Below are 19,550 nucleotides of genomic sequence, written 5' to 3' on the forward strand. Positions count from 1 at the left end.
GTAATTAAGGTTTGAATTTAGTTAATTGATGAAGGAAGGACCATAATGTAAATAAACGGGGGAATTTTTCGTAGAAACTGAGGTCCATGATTTTAAAAGATCACTGTTCCATATTAGATAAAACCCAAATTAAACTTATTCAAGTTTGATTCGATGTTCAGTTTGAAACTTAAGTTCAGCTACCCTTAGCCTTAAGTTAAACTTATTCAAATTCAATAAATCACTAAAAAGTGTTCACCGAATTTATTTTCTCTAGCAACTTTTTTTTCTTTTTATTTTCTTCTTTAATGATTTTTTTTAATACTTTTTGATAGCTTCTCCAATGACCTCATTGTCAACTAGAGTTTAACTTTTTAGATTTGAGTCAAATTTAAATTGATTTCTATTTAGACTTGGCTGGAATCCACTCCCATCACATAAAATTTCGATGGATTGGGCCCTTGCCTTTCAACAATCACGGGAATTCTCATACTCCCTTCTCTTTTTTGAGTTTCTTTCAAAGGGTGGTGGAGAAGATTTAATCCATCAATAAATATGATTATTATATGCTATGTGGCATGAAATTGCCCGTACAGAGAGGCCGTAAGAAAAAGTTGAATCAAATTGGCGTTTAGCTGTCACAGGAAATTTGATGTTCCCGTTAAAAGCAAGATTTATCACCAATGTAATCGAAAGCTACTTTGCCCATTTTATCTTGCTACGTAAACAAAAAAATACAAGTACTTTCTCTACGAACAATATGTACAAAAAAATATTAAATGATTTATTCTATATTTAAATAATTTTAAATTAAAGATAAAACATTTAATCATAACACATAATTATATGATGATAAAACAATTTATTTATATTAGTTAATGCTAGTGAGAGATGAGCACAATTTGTCTATGTCAGGCTTCCAATAGTGCAGGATTGGTCACGAGCCTCATGAGAAGAGAAAAGAAGACACTCTAAAACTCAAATTCAGAACAAGTCATCAGCACAATTTGTCTATGTCAGGCTTCCAAGAGTGTAGGATTGGTCACGGGCCTCATGAGAGGAGAAAATAAGACACTCTAAAACTCAAATTCAGAACAAGTCATCAGCACTCTAGTTTAGCCGACCAATCCCAACTCCCAATGACCCTGTTAAAGCAACCCTTCTAATTGAACAAGAGAAAGACTAACAGTAAATATATATCTAAACTAAATAATAATTCACTTACAATCTTTCTTCTAATCTATATATACAAAACTTACGTATCACTATATGATTAAATGATCTAATTTTTTATGTTATTCCTGTGGGTCATTTCTACATGTGCTCATTATGCAAATCTTGTTTATGTTTTCTTGTGTCCTACAAATTTCACCAAAATCACCTGTCACCATTTTCTCTGTTATAAATTGATGAAACAATTCACTGAATTTGAAACCATCAAACAGCAGACAATCGAATCCCATCTCTTATATGCAGATACAATCAAAGAAAAAGTCATCTATAATTAAATGTCCTCTCAAATTCATTTTGCTGCTATCCGTTAAATTTTTGAAAGTGGGCAAAAGCAAGCAGCCCCAACCATAACTCACACGGAAAGAATCTTCAAAGGAAACCTTAGGGGACCTCACAATCTTGGTTCCTAACTTCTTATCATGTAAATTAAATAAGTATTTTTCTGGGCTACCCTATTCACAATAAACCTTGATTACACTACCTGTATTTTATTTTCCTGGAAAATAAAAGAATAAACTAATTTAAAAAGATAGAAAAGTGTCATACCTCTAAACAAAGGTGCAATTGGTCCATGTGGCATCCACAACTGAAATCTCCTTTGCCCAATACATTTTCATTCAAATTTGTCCAACCAAACCAAAACCTTCTATATATCACTTACATCTCCACAAGCTTTGATGATGGAGCTCCCACCAGAAGCATCAGTTCACCACCATTGTCACTTTCCATCTTTTTTCATCCTTCTCTTTCTATCTCTCCGAAATTCATCACAGCAACTGCATAGTACAAGATTCATGCCTGCCACTTCCACTGCCCTCTGGTTTCTAGTTACTTCGTCTATTTCTCCTGTTTTGCTTCCTTTTCTTGTGCTAACAGGATGAGAAATTCCATGGCCCTGTTTACCTTTTTAACACTTCCACTTCCAACCTAAATGAACCACTAGTTAGATAATCTACCATACAATTGTTTCAAAAATGTCAAAAAAAAGTTGAGATAAAGGTTATCAAAAGGCACCTTAACCCGTGTCAACGATCACAGGCACTCCCTATATATAGTCATCCTCAAGGGTCTTAGACTCCACCAAAGTTTAACATACACTCCTGTAGACTGAAGGAATTCAAATATCAAGCATGTCATTTTCTGGTTGTAGAAACTTTTTCAACCAGTTCTGTATTGATGAATTCCGGGTGAAGAGTGTTACTCATGGCAGTTTCCTCTCTAGTGATCTCCTGCCATCCCTTGGAGCTAGAATAAACCAGTCAACCAGGCTACGAAAACACATAATTTCCCCTTTCAATCCTTATTATAGGTGATGATCCTTTTCATAATTTAATCAGATATTTCTTTCTGTATTATACCTGCTCCTCATGTCCTACTACTCTTTTCAGGGCCTGGGAGATTTGGCTGGTTGTTCTTGTCATTTACTCAGCTTGGATCTGTCCATTTGAGTTTGCATTTCTAACTTACAAGAAAGATGCCCTTTTCATTTTTGATAACATTGTAAATGGCTTCTTTGCCATTGATATTATTCTCACCTTCTTCGTAGCATATCTTGATGGCCAATCATATCTTCTTGTTGACAATCCCAAGAAAATAGCAATCAGGTGATTTAAGAGTTTTGCTGCCTTTAGTCAAAGATTTCTTCATTTAAATAAATGTAAAAGACGAAAATGATAATAATGTTTGTTTCTATAGGAGACTGAGCTTTCTTAACATGATCAAATCCAACTTACAGGTACACATCAACCTGGTTTATATTTGATGTCTGCTCAACGGCACCATTTCAGTCTCTCAGCCTCCTCTTAACAAATCATAGCAGTGAACTTGGTCTTAGACTTCTCAATATGCTTAGACTCTGGCGTCTCAGAAGAGTCAGCTCTCTTTTTGCAAGGTTGATAACTAATCCAAACATGCTTCTTTTTTCCCCCCAAAAAAATCTGAACTGTTATAGTGAAAGAATCACTCACAAGCCAGTTGGCTTTTTTATCAGACTTGAGAAGGACATTCGGTTCAACTATTTCTGGACACGGTGCACAAAGCTCATTGCTGTAACTCATCCGAAACTTCCACTCCTTTTCCTTTCCAAGATTATATATATAGATGTTCTTCACTCTCAATCATTTGAATCATGGGTTTCTTCCCTTTCTGGTTGACTTCAGGTAACACTGTTTGCAGTACACTGTGCTGGATGTTTTAACTATCTGATCGCAGATAGATACTCTGATCCAAAGAAAACCTGGATTGGTGTGGTAAACCCAGATTTCAAAGATGATAGCCTCTGGAACAGATATGTAACTGCAATGTACTGGTCTATTACAACTCTCACAACAACTGGTTATGGAGACTTGCATCCTGAGAACCCCAGGGAGATGTTGTTTGATATATTTTATATGCTATTCAACTTGGGATTGACATCCTACCTCATTGGAAACATGACCAACTTAGTGGTTCAGTGGACCAGCTGTACCCGGAATTTTGTATGCTGTCTTTCACTTGCATTCCTGTTGTTCCAAATTTTTCACCTGCCAAAGAATTCCACATATCAAACTCACTCCAAAAGGACTTCATGGAAAGGAAAGAAGAGAAACATATACTTTACATGATAAATTATAAGTCACATTCAACAGTAGTGCCAAAAGAATGCCAATATTTTCAAAAGAAATTCAGAAGTTTTTTAATTTTTTGGAAAAATAGTCTGTCTACCTCACATTCTAAAGTTTTAAAGAGAAACTGCAAAAAGAGAAAAAAACAAAACAAAAAGTAATCAGATATAATGATGTAGCACCTGATTGCAGGAGTTGATTGGAGTTTTTAGTTTAAAGGCAGTTTTGTATTTGATTTCTAAATTTCTACAAGAGAAGGATGCCGTCTTTAACCTAATATTTCTAATGAAAAAAATATGGACTTTGGTGTTATAGAGGGATACAGTTAGAGCTGCTTCAGAATTTGCTACAAGGAACCAATTGCCCCCTCACATACAGAATCAAATGTTGTCACACATATGCCTGAGGTACAAAACTGAAGGACTAAAGCAGCAAGAAACCTTGAATGGTCTTCCAAAAGCCATTCGTTCAAGCATTGCACACTATCTCTTCTTTCCCATCACCCAAAATGTCTATCTCTTCCAAGGGGTTTCCCGTGATTTCCTTTTTCAACTGGTAATACATCAATGGACGCTTATAAATGTATATATAGGTCCTATTTACCTAATCTTCCTTTTCTATGGAATTGATATGTATATTACCTTCAGAAGACAATATTGAGTCCACTCTTTCTTAACAGGTTTCAGAAATGGATGCTGAGTATTTTCCACCAAAGGAAGATGTTATTCTGCAGAATGAAGCCCCGACAGACCTTTATTTACTGGTCTCAGGAGAAGTGGTGAGTGCACTTAAGTTTTCTAGCACAATTTATATTCTATAAAATCAAAATAGAGGCAAATTCAGCATATTAAAATTTGATGCTGAAATAAATATTGGTTGCAGGAATTCATATCCTATGTAGATGGGCAAGATCAAGTATGTATAGTTGTAACAATTGCATATTTTCTTTAGATTACTGTATAAAGAAAAACAAACAACAAAACTAGCTTAAGAATTCCACATGAACCATGCAGGTCCTAGGAAAGGCAGTTGCAGGAGAAGTATTCGGAGAGATTGGAGTTTTATGTTACAAGCCACAACCCTTCACAGTGAGGACCATTGAACTTTCTCAAATTCTACGAATGAATAGAACCTCACTAATCAGCGCCATCCAAGTAAATACTGAAGATGGGCGCATTATAATGAACAATCTTTTTGAGGTATGTTTAATATTAAACAGCTTGCAGAGTAACATAATAATTTATTGATTTTAACTGCATTTTCAAATGACAAGGCTGATGTTTTGTGTAAACATGCACAGAAACTGAAACAGCTAGAAAGCATGGGCTTCAACTACCCAACTACTGATCCAGGATTATTCCTCAACAAATGGCTGGATGGAGGATGGAAGGGAGGGAGCAATTTACATGCTGGATGCCAAGAATATCCAAACAGAGATCCATCATTGCAGGAATTAAGAGACTTAAATTTCCTGGGATCAGAAGCTAGAGAGACAAATGAAACAAACAAAGGTCAAGACCGCACTGTCTATGCCATGGGTGTAAATCAAAAATTTGAAGATGGCCAAACAGAACTGCATTCTGCAGTTCAACAAGGGCATTTCGAAATGGTAAAACCTCCGCCGGAAGCAGGGGAAAACGTAAATAAACTTGATGCCCGAGGATGGTCACCAAAAGCTCTAGCGGAACAGCAAGAAGACAGAAATATATATGACCTCTTATTAAGTTATGAAAACAGAAGACCAGATGAACATAAGGTAGAGATCATTGGACCAGAAATAGCAGATAACACCATAAATAACAAAAGCAAACATCAAAGACCAGGGGCAATCAGTTCTTTAAATTCTCACTTGAAAAGAGAAGCCATACACTTCGGTGCATGCATTTCTAGTTCAGCTAGTGACAAAGAAGTGATTAAATCAAACAAGAAGAGAGTTACTATTCACATGAAAATCCAAAATACAGGCACATCTCAGAACCAGCCCAGCAAGTTAATTGTCCTACCTGCTTCAATAGATGAGCTCCTAAGAATTGCTGGTAAGCACTGTGTGACTTTGAAAGGCCACTTGAAGATAAACCTGAATATTTGAGAAAATAATTATAAATCAATTTCAAGTTCAATAGACATAGAATAAACTAATGAAACCAAGACAAACAGGATTCTAACCTGGAAAAGGGATCAACAAACTGCTTAAATCATATCATCTTTTACTTTTCTAAGCATTGAACCATTGCATGCCAAATCCTTGCAAAACTGCAGGTGAAAAGTTTGGAGGCTACAAATTCACGAAAGTCATCAATGCTGAGAATGCAGAAATAGATGATACAAGTGTCATTCGAGATGGTGATCATCTTTTTCTCCTTCAAAACAACTCTGTGAACATGGATTATGATGTGACAGAATATTATTGAAAGGCAATGATGTAAACACGCAGAAAGCTTGTAATTTTTGGGTCATCTATGCCAATATAGATATAAAAAGAAATTGACTTGATAATTTGATCAATCAGGTCTCTGAAACTGTTAACAATACTACAAAAATGGAGAAATCAATTACAAATGGTTGTACTTTAACTGAATAGGTTGGCCGAGAAAACCCATCCACATATAATTAATGAAAGCATAATAAAGAATTATCACAAAAATACATGTTACACTCCCATCATATCTGTTCAGCCATGCAGATACAGATGTCTATAAAAACTTCTTTCAATAGACTTTTTGAGGTGAAACAAGTCACCGATGCATGACAAAAGAAGTGAGAACGCATTCTGAAGAGTTTGGTGGCCTTCAGAGTCAAATAAACAGCACAACCATGTAAAAGAAACACCAGGGAGTCCAAAAAGACCATTATGTCTGTGTTCAGGTATGACACACTCAACCTTGTGCAAGCACACAAAGGCTCCAGGCAGCAGTGGGTCTGCCATTCCCACTAAACAGTGCCTTTAATAGGTAAGGGATGAGCTTCTGTGTTAAAAACAAACTTATCCAAAGGTATGACAGAGTTATCAGCAAACAGTAAATACAAATACTTTAGTGTTTCACCCAAGAAAAATGTCTCCATCTTGTCTCTTCGTTTAGGAGGAAGTACGGTGACATCATCTAATGAAGTGTATCCACCAGAATCCAACTTCGTGTACTTCTCGAATGCTTCAAAAATTTGCCAACCCCATTCTCGGTATCTGCAGTATATTATATTTGGTTAGATTAGAAAAAAAAATCAAATAAAACCCCCCCTATACACAGACAAACACAATAACATGTTTGATGTGGTCCACAGCATCAATTTGAATAATACACAAAAAAGCAGAGCCTGAGAATCTTATAAACATACTTTTGATCTCCTGTTATACGATACAAGACAAACAGTGATTCTACAGTTTCAGGACGCAATAGATTATGTCGATCCAGATGTTTAATTACTATATCATTCACGTACTCCGAGCTCTTATTCCCACCATCAAGACCACCTTCATAGTACTCCTGATTAATATAGAGTCAGATATCAGAAAATGTGAAAGAAAGGAAAAGTTGTAACAGTATGAAAAGTTGTAAAAGAACAGGTATAAAGATTCATGAAGCATATACACATCAACAAGATCCTAACACAATTATGACAAACCAAATTATGCAAATAAAACTAACCTCTGTGTGAAAATAAGCAATTTCTGGAGCAAGGCCAGAGGAAGTTACTGAATACATTTCAAAGCAGGTCTTGGCCAGATCTTCTGCAAGTTTCAAATTTTTGAGGTCTTCAAAGGTAAGCAAATTGTCTTTCATGGCCTTTTCCTTGGTGATGCCTTTAGTAGCACCAAGTGCCAAAGTTCCAGGCAAGAAGCACACCTGAAAAGGGCAATAGATTTAAATTAGTATCACATAAGCATGGTTACAATTCATTCCAGCTACATGTACCATGTTTACCAACAATGCCAACAATAACAATATAAATATTATAAAATATCAGTATAAATATGGAAACAATTATGCATGCCATAAATTAAAAGAAACCAAAAAAAGATTCCATAACACCATATAAACTCTTTCCTCAAATTAAAAAAGTATGATTATTTCACAAAAATATGATGCAAAAAATTTATTCATCTCCAGGAGACTTAGTGCTCAAGCTTCTTAGCAATGAACAAAATGTACTGAAAGAACTTTCTGCTTTGTGGTCTGTACTTGTTTCTCCATATTTCTTTACTAGGTTCACTCCAAGAAGAGGTGCTTATGCAACCACTCTTTAGGTTCTAATACTATTCCACCACTAATAGTGGTAAGAAAGAAATGTTGTTCTCACAAGCTCAAATGTGAAAAAAAGCAAAAAAGTCTCTAGCCACATAATTAGGTCAAATTACACCTTCACTAGGACAGCCTGTGTTCTAATGAGCAGGGAAGTCTACACCATGTTTCATGGCCTGATATCCTAGGTGTGCATGTGCGACTGTGTACATTAACACAGGCATATGTGATAATAGAAACTATAATTCATACATAACTTCAACATCTTTCATATTGCACAAGGTGCAACATATGTCCTATGGCTGAGAAATTGCTATTTTCTTTCATCTTCGGCTAGCACCAACATGAATGCTTCAAGTTGATGCACATGAGTGATAAAATTCTAGGAACTTCAAGTTGAGTTCACAAACCAGAGCCAATTAATGACAAAATATAGCCATCTTCTTTTATTTTTCAATGTTCAAAGGGTCACAGCATGGGTTGGAGAATAACTATATACAAGTAGCTCTTACCAAGTGATCCATTTTTGGACTGAATGAACCTCCCGATCCATAGGGCAATTCCCCCACAAAAACCAATCCACTGGGGATTGATTTTCGGACAAGGAGGTGTCTGACGCCCTTCATTGCTTCCTCATACATGTCCTGTAGATATTTGAAATTACTGCCATGACTGATTCTTTGCTGAAGCCACACTTTGATTAGATATTCATAGTAGCTGTCACCACGAGATCCCAGTCTCAAATTTTCCCCACTAAATTCCCCAGACTCAGGGCTGCATTTCATAAGAGTTGATATCAATAAATTTCTTTTTTTTATTAACAAATAAAATGCACCTGTAGAAAGAAATGGAAACAGCTACTCATAATAGATAAAACATTAAACATGAGATGGAACACTAGTCTAACTTTATAATGTAATATAATTTGAACACTGCTATAGCATACTTCTGGAAGACATTGACAGTTACATATAATTAAAATGATGCTAAACAGTGAAGTGATTAGTAATGATAAATCCTAAAAGTTAACGACCATACCTTATAAAGATAGGAACCAGGCCTTGCACCTTTGGGAGAGTTTTGATATGTTCCATAACCTTCATGGCTTCCGTGCTGTACTTGGGGTCACCAGAAACAGTAGAGAGATAGTTAAACTCAAGCTGCAATGTGGAGACTTCAGATGTACTACTTAATCCATCTGGAGCTGGATGTGCTGAAGAATCCCGTAGAACAACATCACTATAGGGAATAGAAGTTGGACTGGAAGTAAATGCGGATAGCAGACAATCAGCCAATTTTTTTGCTGTTTCTAGATAAACAGTCGGGCTTGGTCCAACACTGGTCCGATTCATCCCTTGCTCTCCACTGCTTAAATGATATGCACTTAAAAGACCACCCAGAACACGTATGGTAGTTTCAAATAAATTAACTTGACCTTTCTGAGTTATTTTATCTAAAAGGTGTTTCTCAATCCACGAACCTGCTTCAGAAACCACTTCATCAAGACCCATTATCATTGCTGTATCAAGAGCATCCACAACAGTGGCACCTAGACCTCCTAACCCATCAGTTCCCCGCTTACTCAGTGGCATAAGCTCATCATAACCCATTGCATATTTTTTATAACCAGACCATGCATGAACAAAAGCTTCCTTCACTTTGAGTTGTTGATCAATCCACTCTGATCCCATACTTGTGTTCTTAGTCTTACCCTTTTCATCTGGTGAAGTTCGAGGAGGAAGCCTTGGTGGTTTTCTCCAAAATCTTCCAAATCTGGTGTGGCCAACCATAACACGATCTCCACCAGTACTTGTAATACCTATTGCTACTCTATTTGAAATGGAAATGGCACGACTTGTATGCATCAGCATAAGATAAGCTAAACCAAAAATCATTAACACCACTAGAAACTTTCCTGTACTACAACTAACGCAATCACGCTTTAAGTTACTGGTAAAAAAACTCTGAGTGATCACCTGAGATGTTAACAAAAAAGGAGAATGGCCGAGTCAAATCTAGGTGTAAGGTTTAATTATCACACAACCTTAAACTATCGCAAATAAGTCAAAAAAACAATAAGTGTGACTTTGTTAGGATCCCAAATGCAAGGTATGAGACTTGGATCCCACATTGGAAAGTATGGACAACTAGTGTGGGGTTTATATGGCCTTGGGCTCTCCCATCTCAATAGCTAGCTTTTGAGGTGTGGTTCTCCTAAGGTTCATATCAGACTTCTTAAGGAAAAAAAAGATTTAAAAAAAATCACAAGGGAAGCTAAAAGTAACCTATAAATTTTGCGATGTATTTGCAATTATGAACCCCTACATTTCATGCCTTTTGAGGATCAATCGATTTTATGTCTGGCTTAAAAGTAACAAACAACAGCTTTGGTTGGCACACCATAGCATTAAGGTCAGTAGACTTGAACCCTCTTAGTCAAAACTTAGTAAAAAATTTAGAAGGTGGAACTAATTAAAATCCAAAATGGAGATGTTTTCCTTTTAACTGAAGTTCAAAATTAGAGTTCAACTCTAGTTCTTGAGCAAATGAAAGCCAGATAGATAATTCATTGATATAAAAACCCGAAACTAGAATAAAATAAAAACCTGAAATATAATCCATTACCTCACATTGCTTCAATCAATCGATAACACGACATTTAATGACTCAAATTCAAAATACACAGATTGCAATCATACAACACAATCAAATTAAGCTATCCAATAACATAAGTCACAAAATTCAATCAACCATCAACCAAATATAAAAATTATAAAAAAAATCAATAAACGAAGATCATGATAAGATTATCGACCTTGAAAAAAGATCGGTGACGAAACTTGGCGTTATCATAATGAACATCTTTCACTGAATACGGTAGAGGCCTCGACATGCTCGATTAAATAATCAAGTTAGGGTTGTCGATCTGCTCTGCACAGCTCCGCTCTATTAACGAATTTAAAGGCAGAGCGTAGACGGCACGAAATGAGAATGTTAATGTTGCTGATCAAAATTTTCAATCTGATCAAAATTTTTATAGCGAGAAAGTGAGGGAAATTTCCTTCGAGCGGGGAAAATGATTCGCGGGAATTGCTAGTGAAGGTTGGTTACGTTCGTGTTTAAGTCAATGTACTCTACTTACTGTTGATGAGAAGTAAACAGATTCAAGCCGCTGAGTGTACACATAACATAACATAACATGACCCATGTCGATACTAAAAATTCGTAATAATGATAATGAAATTCAAGTTCAATTCAGTGCAAAGGATTAAAAACAGTCCAGTTGTCTTGTCCTGTTACTCGGAAATATATATAATTGCATATTTGGACAGAATTAAATATGGTATAGTAAATCTAGACAAATTAAGATGTTATAGAAACTGAATAGTGATGCGTTCCTGAAAGATGAAAAAGAGATGGTAGGAAACCTTATATATTGTATTTCTTTATAAATTTGATCAAAGTAAAGTATTATATTACTTATATGAGTAAATTTTAATTATAATAAAATACTCATATCAACAATTTGTAATTTTCTCTCAACAACCTATATTTTGGTCCACTCTCATAATTAATGTTAGGTGTTACTGTCAATTTTTTTTTAATTTACTGTTAATATTGATTGGTTTTCATTTAAGTTTTACCGTTAACTTAACTAGATGATATATTATCTGATTAAATATTATTTTATTTTTAATTTAAAATTATTAATGATGTAATAATAAATTATCAAATTATATAAATAATAGTTTAAATGACAAAATTAAATATACTTAATCAATAAAAAGGATATAAGTTTAAAACATATATTAATATCAAATATTTAATTATAAAATTGAAGATTTCATTAATTTGGTATAATCGATTCAACGCCAGTTAGGCTGGGAACCCTTAGATTACCTTAAGTGCAAGCTGGGTACCCGTTTTCGCTTAATTTCTTCTTGTATCCTCCAATAACACAATAGCCCTTTTATGATAGCTCATTGTCCTGGACCAGATCGACCGTTCAGCTTCTCAACCGCCTTGTTCATGCAGGTAAAAAACTGCTCCTGTTGGGCACGTATTAAATAACTTTATGCCTAACTTCAAACGATGCTTATAAATAGCTCCATATCTCCCTCTTTGTTGATATCAATTATGATGGCTTCTCAACTAATTGAGAATCACAGAGTTGCAGCTGAGATTTACCATGGTGAAGCTCTTTGCAGGCAAAAAGCTTGGGAACTGCTCGAGGAGCCATGCCTTCCCAAAGGCCTGTTTCCAATAGACATGGTAGAATTTGGCTGTAACGGATCCTCTGGATTCGTTTGGGCCAAGCATAAGGAGCAGGTGAAGCACAAGTTTAAGCGTATTAACAAGACTGTCCCGTATGACACTGAAGTGACAGCATTTTTCAAGAAACGTCGCTTGACAAATGTTACTGGCATCAAGAGCAAGGAGCTGTTGCTTTGGGTCACCATTTCTAACATATTCATCGATGATCCTTCCTCAGGCAAGATCACGTTTCAGGTCCCCAATGGCATGTCTGCTATGTTGCCCACTTCAGCGTTTGAGCTGGAAGAGAATAAGGTTCTTTGCCTAGAGAACTAAAAGCTGATATATGCAACCCAGTGCTGCAAGAAAATAAATATGGCAAAAAATCGACATAGTTTTTAGCTAAGACCTAGCAGTCCATTAGCTGAAGTAATTGTCTTGCGAAACCTTAATTATGCATCCATTAGATGGGAGTACAGGGAAATTTTGTGCTTCCAAATGCTCAATAAAACCAGATTCTTCATTATATTCCAAGGGAAATATAAGGGTGTAACAATCTAACCTGTGACAATTAAATCTGAATGTTCAAATGGGCTCAAACATGGTTTGTTTGATGAATAAGATTGATCGAATTTGGCTTGTAATTCAAATTCGCACAGGGTAATGTTTGAAATTCCAAACATCCAATTTGCAGTTCTCCATTGCTTCTCTCGGTCAAAAAATTGATTTGACCAATATATTGTTGAATTGACTTAATTTATCGGTCTGATTAGGGTTTTAAAACAATGTGAAGAACAAATGATTCAAAAATATTCATGCTTCAGATATTTTCAGAAATAACAAAAAAAAAAAACAAACAACAATGATAATAAATTTTTTTATTACCCGAAAGGCCCAAACTGAAACAAAGTTGCTTACGTATACTTCTTGAGGAAGACACGCAGACAAGTGTTTAATTCAAACGAAAGTAACGGAAAATACCCAGAGAACAGCATAAATTATTGAAATTTTAAATCGACCCCAACGGTTTCACTTTTGTTCCTTTTGGTCCTTCTTCTCCTCGAGCTCGAAAGCCGAGAGAGGGAAGGTCTTACCCAGCCCGGCGGCACTGCAGAAATTGACTTTGCCGGAATTGGGATTATCAATAGACATCTCGACAATTTTCACCCGTAACAGAAGCTCTTTAGTTTTCACCCCGTTAATTTTATGCATCCGACGCTCCTCAATAAACGCCGACACTTCGGTGTCATACGTAACGACACGATTGATGGCCTTGAAGTCGTGCTCATAACGTTGGTCTTGCTTGGCCCACAGGAAGCCGGTGGCGCGGTTATAGCCCATCTCGGTGAGGTTGTTGAGCGGCAAAAGGCCTTTGGGAAGGTTGAATTCGTCGAGAAGTTCAAACAACTTTTGCTTGCAGAGGGTGGCACCATGGTGAACTTCGGCTCCTTGTTTGTTGTCTGCCACCAATTGCTGAGTCGCCATTTTTGCTGAATTTGAGCTTCTGTGTTTCGACGAGCTTGTTGAAGTGGCTTTGGATGACTGACTGGCAGTTGTTATATAGAGGACTTACTGTCAATAAAAAATTTCGAGAAACATAATTATCATGCTCCACCATCAACGACCAACAACAAACAGCAAGAATGATAGTAATAATTCTGACTGATGATCTTGAATTTAGAATCTTCCATAACATTTTCACGTTTTTCCTTTTTGAGTTAGTGCATGCGTGCACGTGGATTTCATATTTTCACACCATAAACACGACAGCCGTGACGCTACGTGTGTATGGAAAAAAAAGCTACCCTTGAATAAATTTTCAGCCTAACTTGCATATGTTAAGCCCAATTTCTAGTCCAGTAAAGACTCTGTGATTGTTATGCAATCTTTTTAGACATGCATTGGGCTTGGCCTGGCGGAGGGCCTGGTCTAGGTATCTACTAGTCTGATTAGTCCAATTGACTAATGGAACAAAAATTGTAAAGCCTTTTATAAAGGACATGCCGACGTCAACATGAGTGTATGACCTTTGCACTGCCTTGACGCAATGGTAGAATTAAAACCCAATGTGATTTGATCGGGCAATGCCTGAGCTAGGCCATGAACCATTATTACAAGGCACACTTCTCTATATTAGATTATTAGAAACCATGCTAGCTTTTCGACAAAGAACCGTAAAGCAAAAGCAACTGAACACTGGATTTTCCTTAACAAGTGAAACTGTAAACATCAAATACCATTTGCAATCAACAGAAACAAATTGCAGAACCAGAAATTAAGACTCCATCTCTTACCCTGCTTGCTCTCATACGTATATATATATATAGCACAATCACAATATATCATAATTTTATTAAAAGTTCAAACAACCCCAATTGTTTCAATATTGTCCTTTTGATTTTTCTCTTAGAGTTCGAACGCGGAGACTGGGAACGACATGGAGAGACCAGCTGCACTAGTGAGCTTCACTTTCCCAGAACTCGGATCTTCAATGCACATTTCAGCAACCTTCACCCACATCAACACTGCACTACTTTTAATTCCACTAATCTTACGCATCCGACGGTTCTCAGCAAACGCCGATAGCTCGGTGTCGTAGGCAACGGTTTTTCCGATAGCCTGGAATCTGTGTTCGTAACGTTTATTTTGCTTGACCCAAAAGAAACCAGTGGCGCGATTATAACCCATCTCGGTAAGATTGTTTAGTGGGAGAAGCCCTTTAGGAAGATTGAGTTCGTCCAGAAGTTCATGGCACTTTTTCTTGCAAAGATCAGCACCGTGGTGGATCTCGGCTCCTTCTTTGTTCTCAGATATCAACTGTTGAGTCGCCATTTTTTTCCTGATGAGATTGATTGCTAATTGTTGAGTGATGGAAGACTTTTGGGTGGCAATTCTTATACAGTGGCAACATGCAAGATGAATAATTTTCGGGAAATATTTTAATTTCCAAAATATTTTCTGAGAATCCCAGCTGGATATCAATATCCATTTCTTTAACCCTGCGAATCTAAGAGATACATGTGGCGCTCAAAAACTAATACAAAGTAAATAAAGTGCTAACCATGTTATACATTTTATATTTGGAAGAACAAGATATCAAACTCTCGAGGGCTATTTAATTAATTTTATTTATCATTCTTATATATATATATATATATATATATATATATATATATATATATACACACACTCACACATTCTATTAGTTTACTTTTGGTCTCTCTCCAGGAAAGACCAGCTTATGGTCTTTTGTGCTAGAAATGTGATTAGGTAAAGAAGGCCAAAATTTTTTAGTGATTAAAGAAAATCTCTATATATATTTGTTTGCTTATAAAATTAACATAATAGATATTGCGTATCAAGTTTCCAAATTATTATAATATGGATCATCATTATTATCCGAACATTGTGATTACTTGGTATGGTATGATGTAGTGGTGGATTGGATCCGCTTTCAATTTGAGTTTTGATTGAAATTATAATATATAATTCGAATTCATTTAAATTAATATATAATATTATAAAAAGATTATTGATAAGTAAATAATATTTTTAATAGAATGTATAATATTATCAAATAAATAAATGTACCGAGGTTAAACTAAATTTTCAAATTATAAACTTATAACTCTATCTTCAAAACGATTAGATTAAACAATTGCAACAAAATTTGAAAGAAAAGCCGTGAAAAACTTGAATTAATCCTGACAATCTGTCATCGTTTGTCAGCTTTCCTCTGTGAATGTTGGTCAATATGTTAGCTTTTACAATGGGGATTTTATAATCACAGACAAAAATCAATTACGGGATTCCCCCCTCCCCCACATTTTCAAAAGATACTTCTGGCAATGGCTACTGTTCTTAATAAACAAATCTTCCTTCGCTCTTTTGCCTTCGAATTTACTCATCTTTCCAACGCCTTTAATATTATGCCTGTATTCCACACAGATTTTCTCAAACACTTCCTCCTCAAACATGTACAATCTGAGCTTGGGGCTCATTTTGTCTCTCACAAAAGCGAAAGCCAGTTGGTCTCTTGGATTAAATGCCTCCAGCTCGTTGAACAGAAGGCAAGAAAACAGATTGCTGATCAGCCCATGTTTCCTTAAAATCAGAGCACTATCTGGTACATCTGCCAACGCAAGATTCCATTAGAATAAGAATAAACAAAGCTTCTTTGGCTTTCAGGGTCCACCATAATTGACCTTTATGTAAAATTCAAGCCATGTTCTGAAGCTTACTGGGGGAGTGAAGTTGGGTCTATTTATCGGTGGGTAGTGGCCAACTGGAAGATGAATATTATTACGACAAACTTAAATATTATTATTAAAACTAATTAAACAAGATGAATTCAAGTAACACGCCTTACCTACTACATCTTTTTAAGGGTTCAATGGTTAAGGGGTGAATTTTAGTCGAACCAGCCCAAACCCAAACCTGTGATCAACTTGAACAAGTCAAATGTGAATTAGAGTTCCATTTTAATAGTTTTGCTTGGTTCAAGGGTTTGTTGACACTATTTAAGGAAGCTCAAACCGGATTTTTTATATTCAAACAGAGTTTTAATTGACTTTTATTTTAATTCAATTCAATTTGAATTCACCCTTCTCTTGACTCATCCAAAAATATAATTTCTAACTTTGAACTAAGAAGAAGTGCATAAAAATTAAAGTAGTTTAAATAAAAAATAGAACAGCCTTAAAATTGTTGGGATATGGGTTTAAACCTCAACAATAGCAAAAAAAACTTTTAGAAGCCTAGTTTATATCCGAGCATCAGGCCTCGATTGAATTGACCGGATCGATCCAAATTTCAAGAATCAAAATGATAAATTAACTTACTATGAATAAATTTAGTTATACCTGAGGGATAGGGGAGCTTTTTGGGAGTCCATGGCTGCAATCCATTCTCACAATAAGTCTCCATTTGCTTCTGCAATGCATCGACATCCCGCCATTTCTTCCACCTTGCAGTGGCCATTGCTTCTTCCACAGTATGAATAAAAAATGGATGCTTTGAAATCGCCATGTCCACATTCTTCGAAACCACTAGTGCATGAATCAATAACAATGGATCCACAGTTAACTGTAACTTGGCATCAATCCAAATGCTGAATTTGGAGTTTGGGAATAGTCTATGTACTAAGTGCTTAGGTATGACTCCATTCATGGCAGGATTCTCATACAAATTCTTGCTTGAAACTTTTACAATCCTCCATGCCCCTATTTTGTACTCTTCAGAGTCAGATTTTGCTGATGAAATTAGTTGGCAATCTTCAAGTCCTTTAAATGTAACATCATCTATGAACATGAAGAAGCATAAAGTTTCCAACGTCTTGGATTCAAGTCCTCTTGGTTGCCTGATCTTGTCATGGTTGTTGAAAATTGCAGAGACTACAACAAGTCCATTACAAGTTTCCATGGCAATTCTATCTGAAATTCAAACACTTAACTTAAAATCAATCCATCAATCAAAGAAAAGTTAATTTTTTGTTTGCTTAAAACCTAACCAGAATTACTGATTGGGAACTTCTTAAAGAACCCACAAGGAACCTCCAGACTGTGATTCATATGATCAAAATAAGAAATCCTCTTCTGGGTTCTGAAATTTCCCCCGAAACTGTCATCTTTCCCCTGCACGTACTTCAAAACCGGGCTAAAAGCTGAGGAGTTCCCACATAAATCCTGAATGTTATTGAACACACTTCTGTAATCTGATCACAGAAACCAGAAACAGTTACACAGAATTCATTCTTACAATCATCAAAACCGAAAATTGAGCAAAAAGAGAGACAAAAAAAAAAAAAACCTGAGAAAAACACAGGGGAAGAGCAAGAAGAGCGTTGGGTAGAGAGAGCATATTTGTGCTCCCCATAGGAGGGAGGGTAAGAGAAGAGAGCGGTTTGAACAGGGTGAAAGTGTAAGGATTTGACGATACATTGTTTTGGAGAAAAAGATTTATGGAGAGCAAGAAAGAGAGCAATGCAGAGGTAAAAGAGAGAAAAACAGAGGAGTTTTGATTGGAAAAGCAGAGGAGTTTTGGAGGAAGTGGTTGGCTTCCCCATAAAGATGATCAGTTACATAAGTTTCATCACCTCTCATCACTCTTAAATGTTTTTTTTTTAACTTTTTGATTTATTGGTTTCAATCTCATGAGCTCAAGTCTTTGATAATAATGAGGGAGCTTTAAAAGGTCTTTGATGATAGAGTTAATAAGACTCATTTATAAAGCTTATCTATCAAGTTGTTGCAGTAAAGATAACCTCATTTTTATCACTTCCTGTTTTGCATTCAGTTTTGGCTTGGGCTTGAATCTATATTTGACTCAACCGAGTTAAACTCAAATTAAAACTCCAGTTCAATATAGTTCAGTTCGAGTTCAAGGGCTCGTCAGCATTATCCTACTAAAACTCTTATTCTCCAATAATTTTTTTTCTTCTTGAGTGATTCTTCTTCTTTTCGACATTACTATTCACCATTCGAGTCCACTCAAACTCAAAAATGAGTCGATCGTTTCGAATTCAAACCAAGTTTGAATGACTCTTATTCAAAATCAGGTTAAATTCACCCATAAAAGTAAAGTTACTCAAATTTTTGTTACAAAACTCAAAAAGTTAAATTTATGATTGAAGTTGATAGACATAATTTTGCGATAAGCAAAGCTCTATACATTTAGTTCTGATAACTCAATTAGGTATTCATATGATATTTTATTAAGTGATTATGTATTACTCTATTTTTATTTCAAAATATCCAATTACATATTGACAAATTATCTAGATTAGATAACTAAAAATAAGTACGCATCATTTTATTATTTTGCAACAGAGCACGATGTTCTTCTCTATAAAAAGAAACATGTTTTGGTGAATCGCCATGCTTTGGAAGATCATTTTCTGTGAAATTAGAATTCCTTCAAACAAACAATGAACTATAGAAACCCTCTGCAATATCCATTAGTTTTCCTGTAGTCTTCCCTCGAGTCTTGCACATGGTGAAACAGACAAGAAATTGGAATTACGTGGCCCATGTGATGTGAAATCGGCATACAAAATGAGTAAGCAAGAAAACTTCTTTGCAAATACGGGCAAATAAGAATAGTTAGATGGACCGGCAGAGAGATCCAGAAAGAAATTTAATAATAATAAGCCACATTGAGCACAGGACAGAAAATAAACCAAGTTTGGACTCAAAACTCCAAGTAGGTGAAGCCTGATCATCCAGGTCAGTATGCTGTGTCGTAT

At 35.8% G+C, this 19,550-nt stretch overlaps 6 protein-coding genes and 1 long non-coding RNA gene across 9 annotated transcripts; 2 read left to right on the forward strand and 5 right to left on the reverse strand.

The window, feature by feature from the left end:
- Positions 1-1,385: 1,385 nt before the first annotated feature.
- LOC123192944 lies at positions 1,386-6,123 on the reverse strand. 2 transcript variants are annotated; one of them, XR_006496979.1, is made up of 4 exons: positions 5,982-6,123; positions 5,819-5,892; positions 3,633-3,734; positions 1,386-2,139 (listed from the first exon to the last, which is right to left on the reverse strand). It is a non-coding gene; the product is annotated as an uncharacterized LOC123192944 (long non-coding RNA). The 2 variants fall into 2 exon arrangements; XR_006496980.1 differs by lacking the exons at positions 3,633-3,734; positions 5,819-5,892; positions 5,982-6,123 and adding an exon at positions 2,227-2,366.
- LOC123192942 (potassium channel KAT1-like) lies at positions 2,343-6,281 on the forward strand. 2 transcript variants are annotated; one of them, XM_044605660.1, is made up of 11 exons: positions 2,343-2,521; positions 2,601-2,816; positions 2,948-3,103; positions 3,203-3,260; positions 3,372-3,689; positions 4,131-4,370; positions 4,495-4,593; positions 4,698-4,730; positions 4,829-5,014; positions 5,116-5,851; positions 6,075-6,281. In XM_044605660.1, exons 1-11 carry the CDS (start codon positions 2,343-2,345, stop codon positions 6,224-6,226), a joined length of 2,373 nt encoding a protein of 790 aa, XP_044461595.1. In that variant the 3' UTR covers positions 6,227-6,281. The 2 variants fall into 2 exon arrangements, with proteins under 2 accessions (XP_044461595.1, XP_044461594.1); XM_044605659.1 differs by having other exon boundaries at positions 2,948-3,260.
- Positions 6,282-6,283: 2 nt separating this feature from the next.
- LOC123192943 (mannosyl-oligosaccharide 1,2-alpha-mannosidase MNS3-like) lies at positions 6,284-11,234 on the reverse strand. Its single transcript, XM_044605661.1, has 6 exons — positions 10,869-11,234; positions 9,092-10,029; positions 8,566-8,827; positions 7,460-7,657; positions 7,149-7,297; positions 6,284-6,996 (listed from the first exon to the last, which is right to left on the reverse strand). The coding sequence occupies exons 1-6, from the start codon at positions 10,944-10,946 to the stop codon at positions 6,747-6,749; spliced, it is 1,875 nt and encodes a 624-aa protein (XP_044461596.1). The 5' UTR covers positions 10,947-11,234; the 3' UTR covers positions 6,284-6,746.
- A 959-nt stretch (positions 11,235-12,193) lies between these two features.
- On the forward strand, positions 12,194-12,643 carry LOC123192130. The gene has a single exon (XM_044604582.1). It carries the CDS (start codon positions 12,194-12,196, stop codon positions 12,641-12,643), a length of 450 nt encoding a protein of 149 aa, XP_044460517.1.
- Positions 12,644-13,336: 693 nt separating this feature from the next.
- Positions 13,337-13,792, reverse strand: LOC123192131. The gene has a single exon (XM_044604583.1). It carries the CDS (start codon positions 13,790-13,792, stop codon positions 13,337-13,339), a length of 456 nt encoding a protein of 151 aa, XP_044460518.1.
- A 921-nt stretch (positions 13,793-14,713) lies between these two features.
- LOC123192132 lies at positions 14,714-15,139 on the reverse strand. The gene has a single exon (XM_044604584.1). It carries the CDS (start codon positions 15,137-15,139, stop codon positions 14,714-14,716), a length of 426 nt encoding a protein of 141 aa, XP_044460519.1.
- Positions 15,140-15,976: 837 nt separating this feature from the next.
- Positions 15,977-18,460, reverse strand: LOC123192715 (probable hexosyltransferase MUCI70). Its single transcript, XM_044605358.1, has 4 exons — positions 18,116-18,460; positions 17,817-18,020; positions 17,170-17,739; positions 15,977-16,439 (listed from the first exon to the last, which is right to left on the reverse strand). Exons 1-4 carry the CDS (start codon positions 18,369-18,371, stop codon positions 16,105-16,107), a joined length of 1,365 nt encoding a protein of 454 aa, XP_044461293.1. The 5' UTR covers positions 18,372-18,460; the 3' UTR covers positions 15,977-16,104.
- Between the last annotated feature and the right edge of the window lie 1,090 nt (positions 18,461-19,550).

Source organism: Mangifera indica, chromosome 12 (genome assembly GCF_011075055.1).
Source record: "Mangifera indica cultivar Alphonso chromosome 12, CATAS_Mindica_2.1, whole genome shotgun sequence".
Taxonomy (NCBI): domain Eukaryota; kingdom Viridiplantae; phylum Streptophyta; class Magnoliopsida; order Sapindales; family Anacardiaceae; genus Mangifera; species Mangifera indica.

Bases quoted from the DNA above. Each gene is read 5' to 3' on its own strand.
- LOC123192943 (XM_044605661.1), bottom strand. From the start codon at position 10,946: ATGTCGAGGCCTCTACCGTATTCAGTGAAAGATGTTCATTATGATAAC. The intron at 10,030-10,868 runs GTCGATAATCTT...TTAACATCTCAG, and splicing joins GTCACCGATCTTTTTTCAAG to GTGATCACTCAGAGTTTTTT. The intron at 8,828-9,091 runs GTATGGTCGTTA...TATGAAATGCAG, and splicing joins CTGGTTCCTATCTTTATAAG to CCCTGAGTCTGGGGAATTTA.
- LOC123192715 (XM_044605358.1), bottom strand. From the start codon at position 18,371: ATGGGGAAGCCAACCACTTCCTCCAAAACTCCTCTGCTTTTCCAATCA. The intron at 18,021-18,115 runs GTTTTTTTTTTT...TTCTGTGATCAG, and splicing joins TTCCCCTGTGTTTTTCTCAG to ATTACAGAAGTGTGTTCAAT. The intron at 16,440-17,169 runs GTATAACTAAAT...TTGCGTTGGCAG, and splicing joins AAAGCTCCCCTATCCCTCAG to ATGTACCAGATAGTGCTCTG.
- LOC123192942 (XM_044605659.1), top strand. From the start codon at position 2,343: ATGTCATTTTCTGGTTGTAGAAACTTTTTCAACCAGTTCTGTATTGAT. The intron at 3,261-3,371 runs GTAACTCATCCG...GGTTGACTTCAG, and splicing joins GGTGCACAAAGCTCATTGCT to GTAACACTGTTTGCAGTACA. The intron at 5,852-6,074 runs GTAAGCACTGTG...GCAAAACTGCAG, and splicing joins TGAGCTCCTAAGAATTGCTG to GTGAAAAGTTTGGAGGCTAC.
- LOC123192130 (XM_044604582.1), top strand. From the start codon at position 12,194: ATGGCTTCTCAACTAATTGAGAATCACAGAGTTGCAGCTGAGATTTAC.
- LOC123192132 (XM_044604584.1), bottom strand. From the start codon at position 15,139: ATGGCGACTCAACAGTTGATATCTGAGAACAAAGAAGGAGCCGAGATC.
- LOC123192131 (XM_044604583.1), bottom strand. From the start codon at position 13,792: ATGGCGACTCAGCAATTGGTGGCAGACAACAAACAAGGAGCCGAAGTT.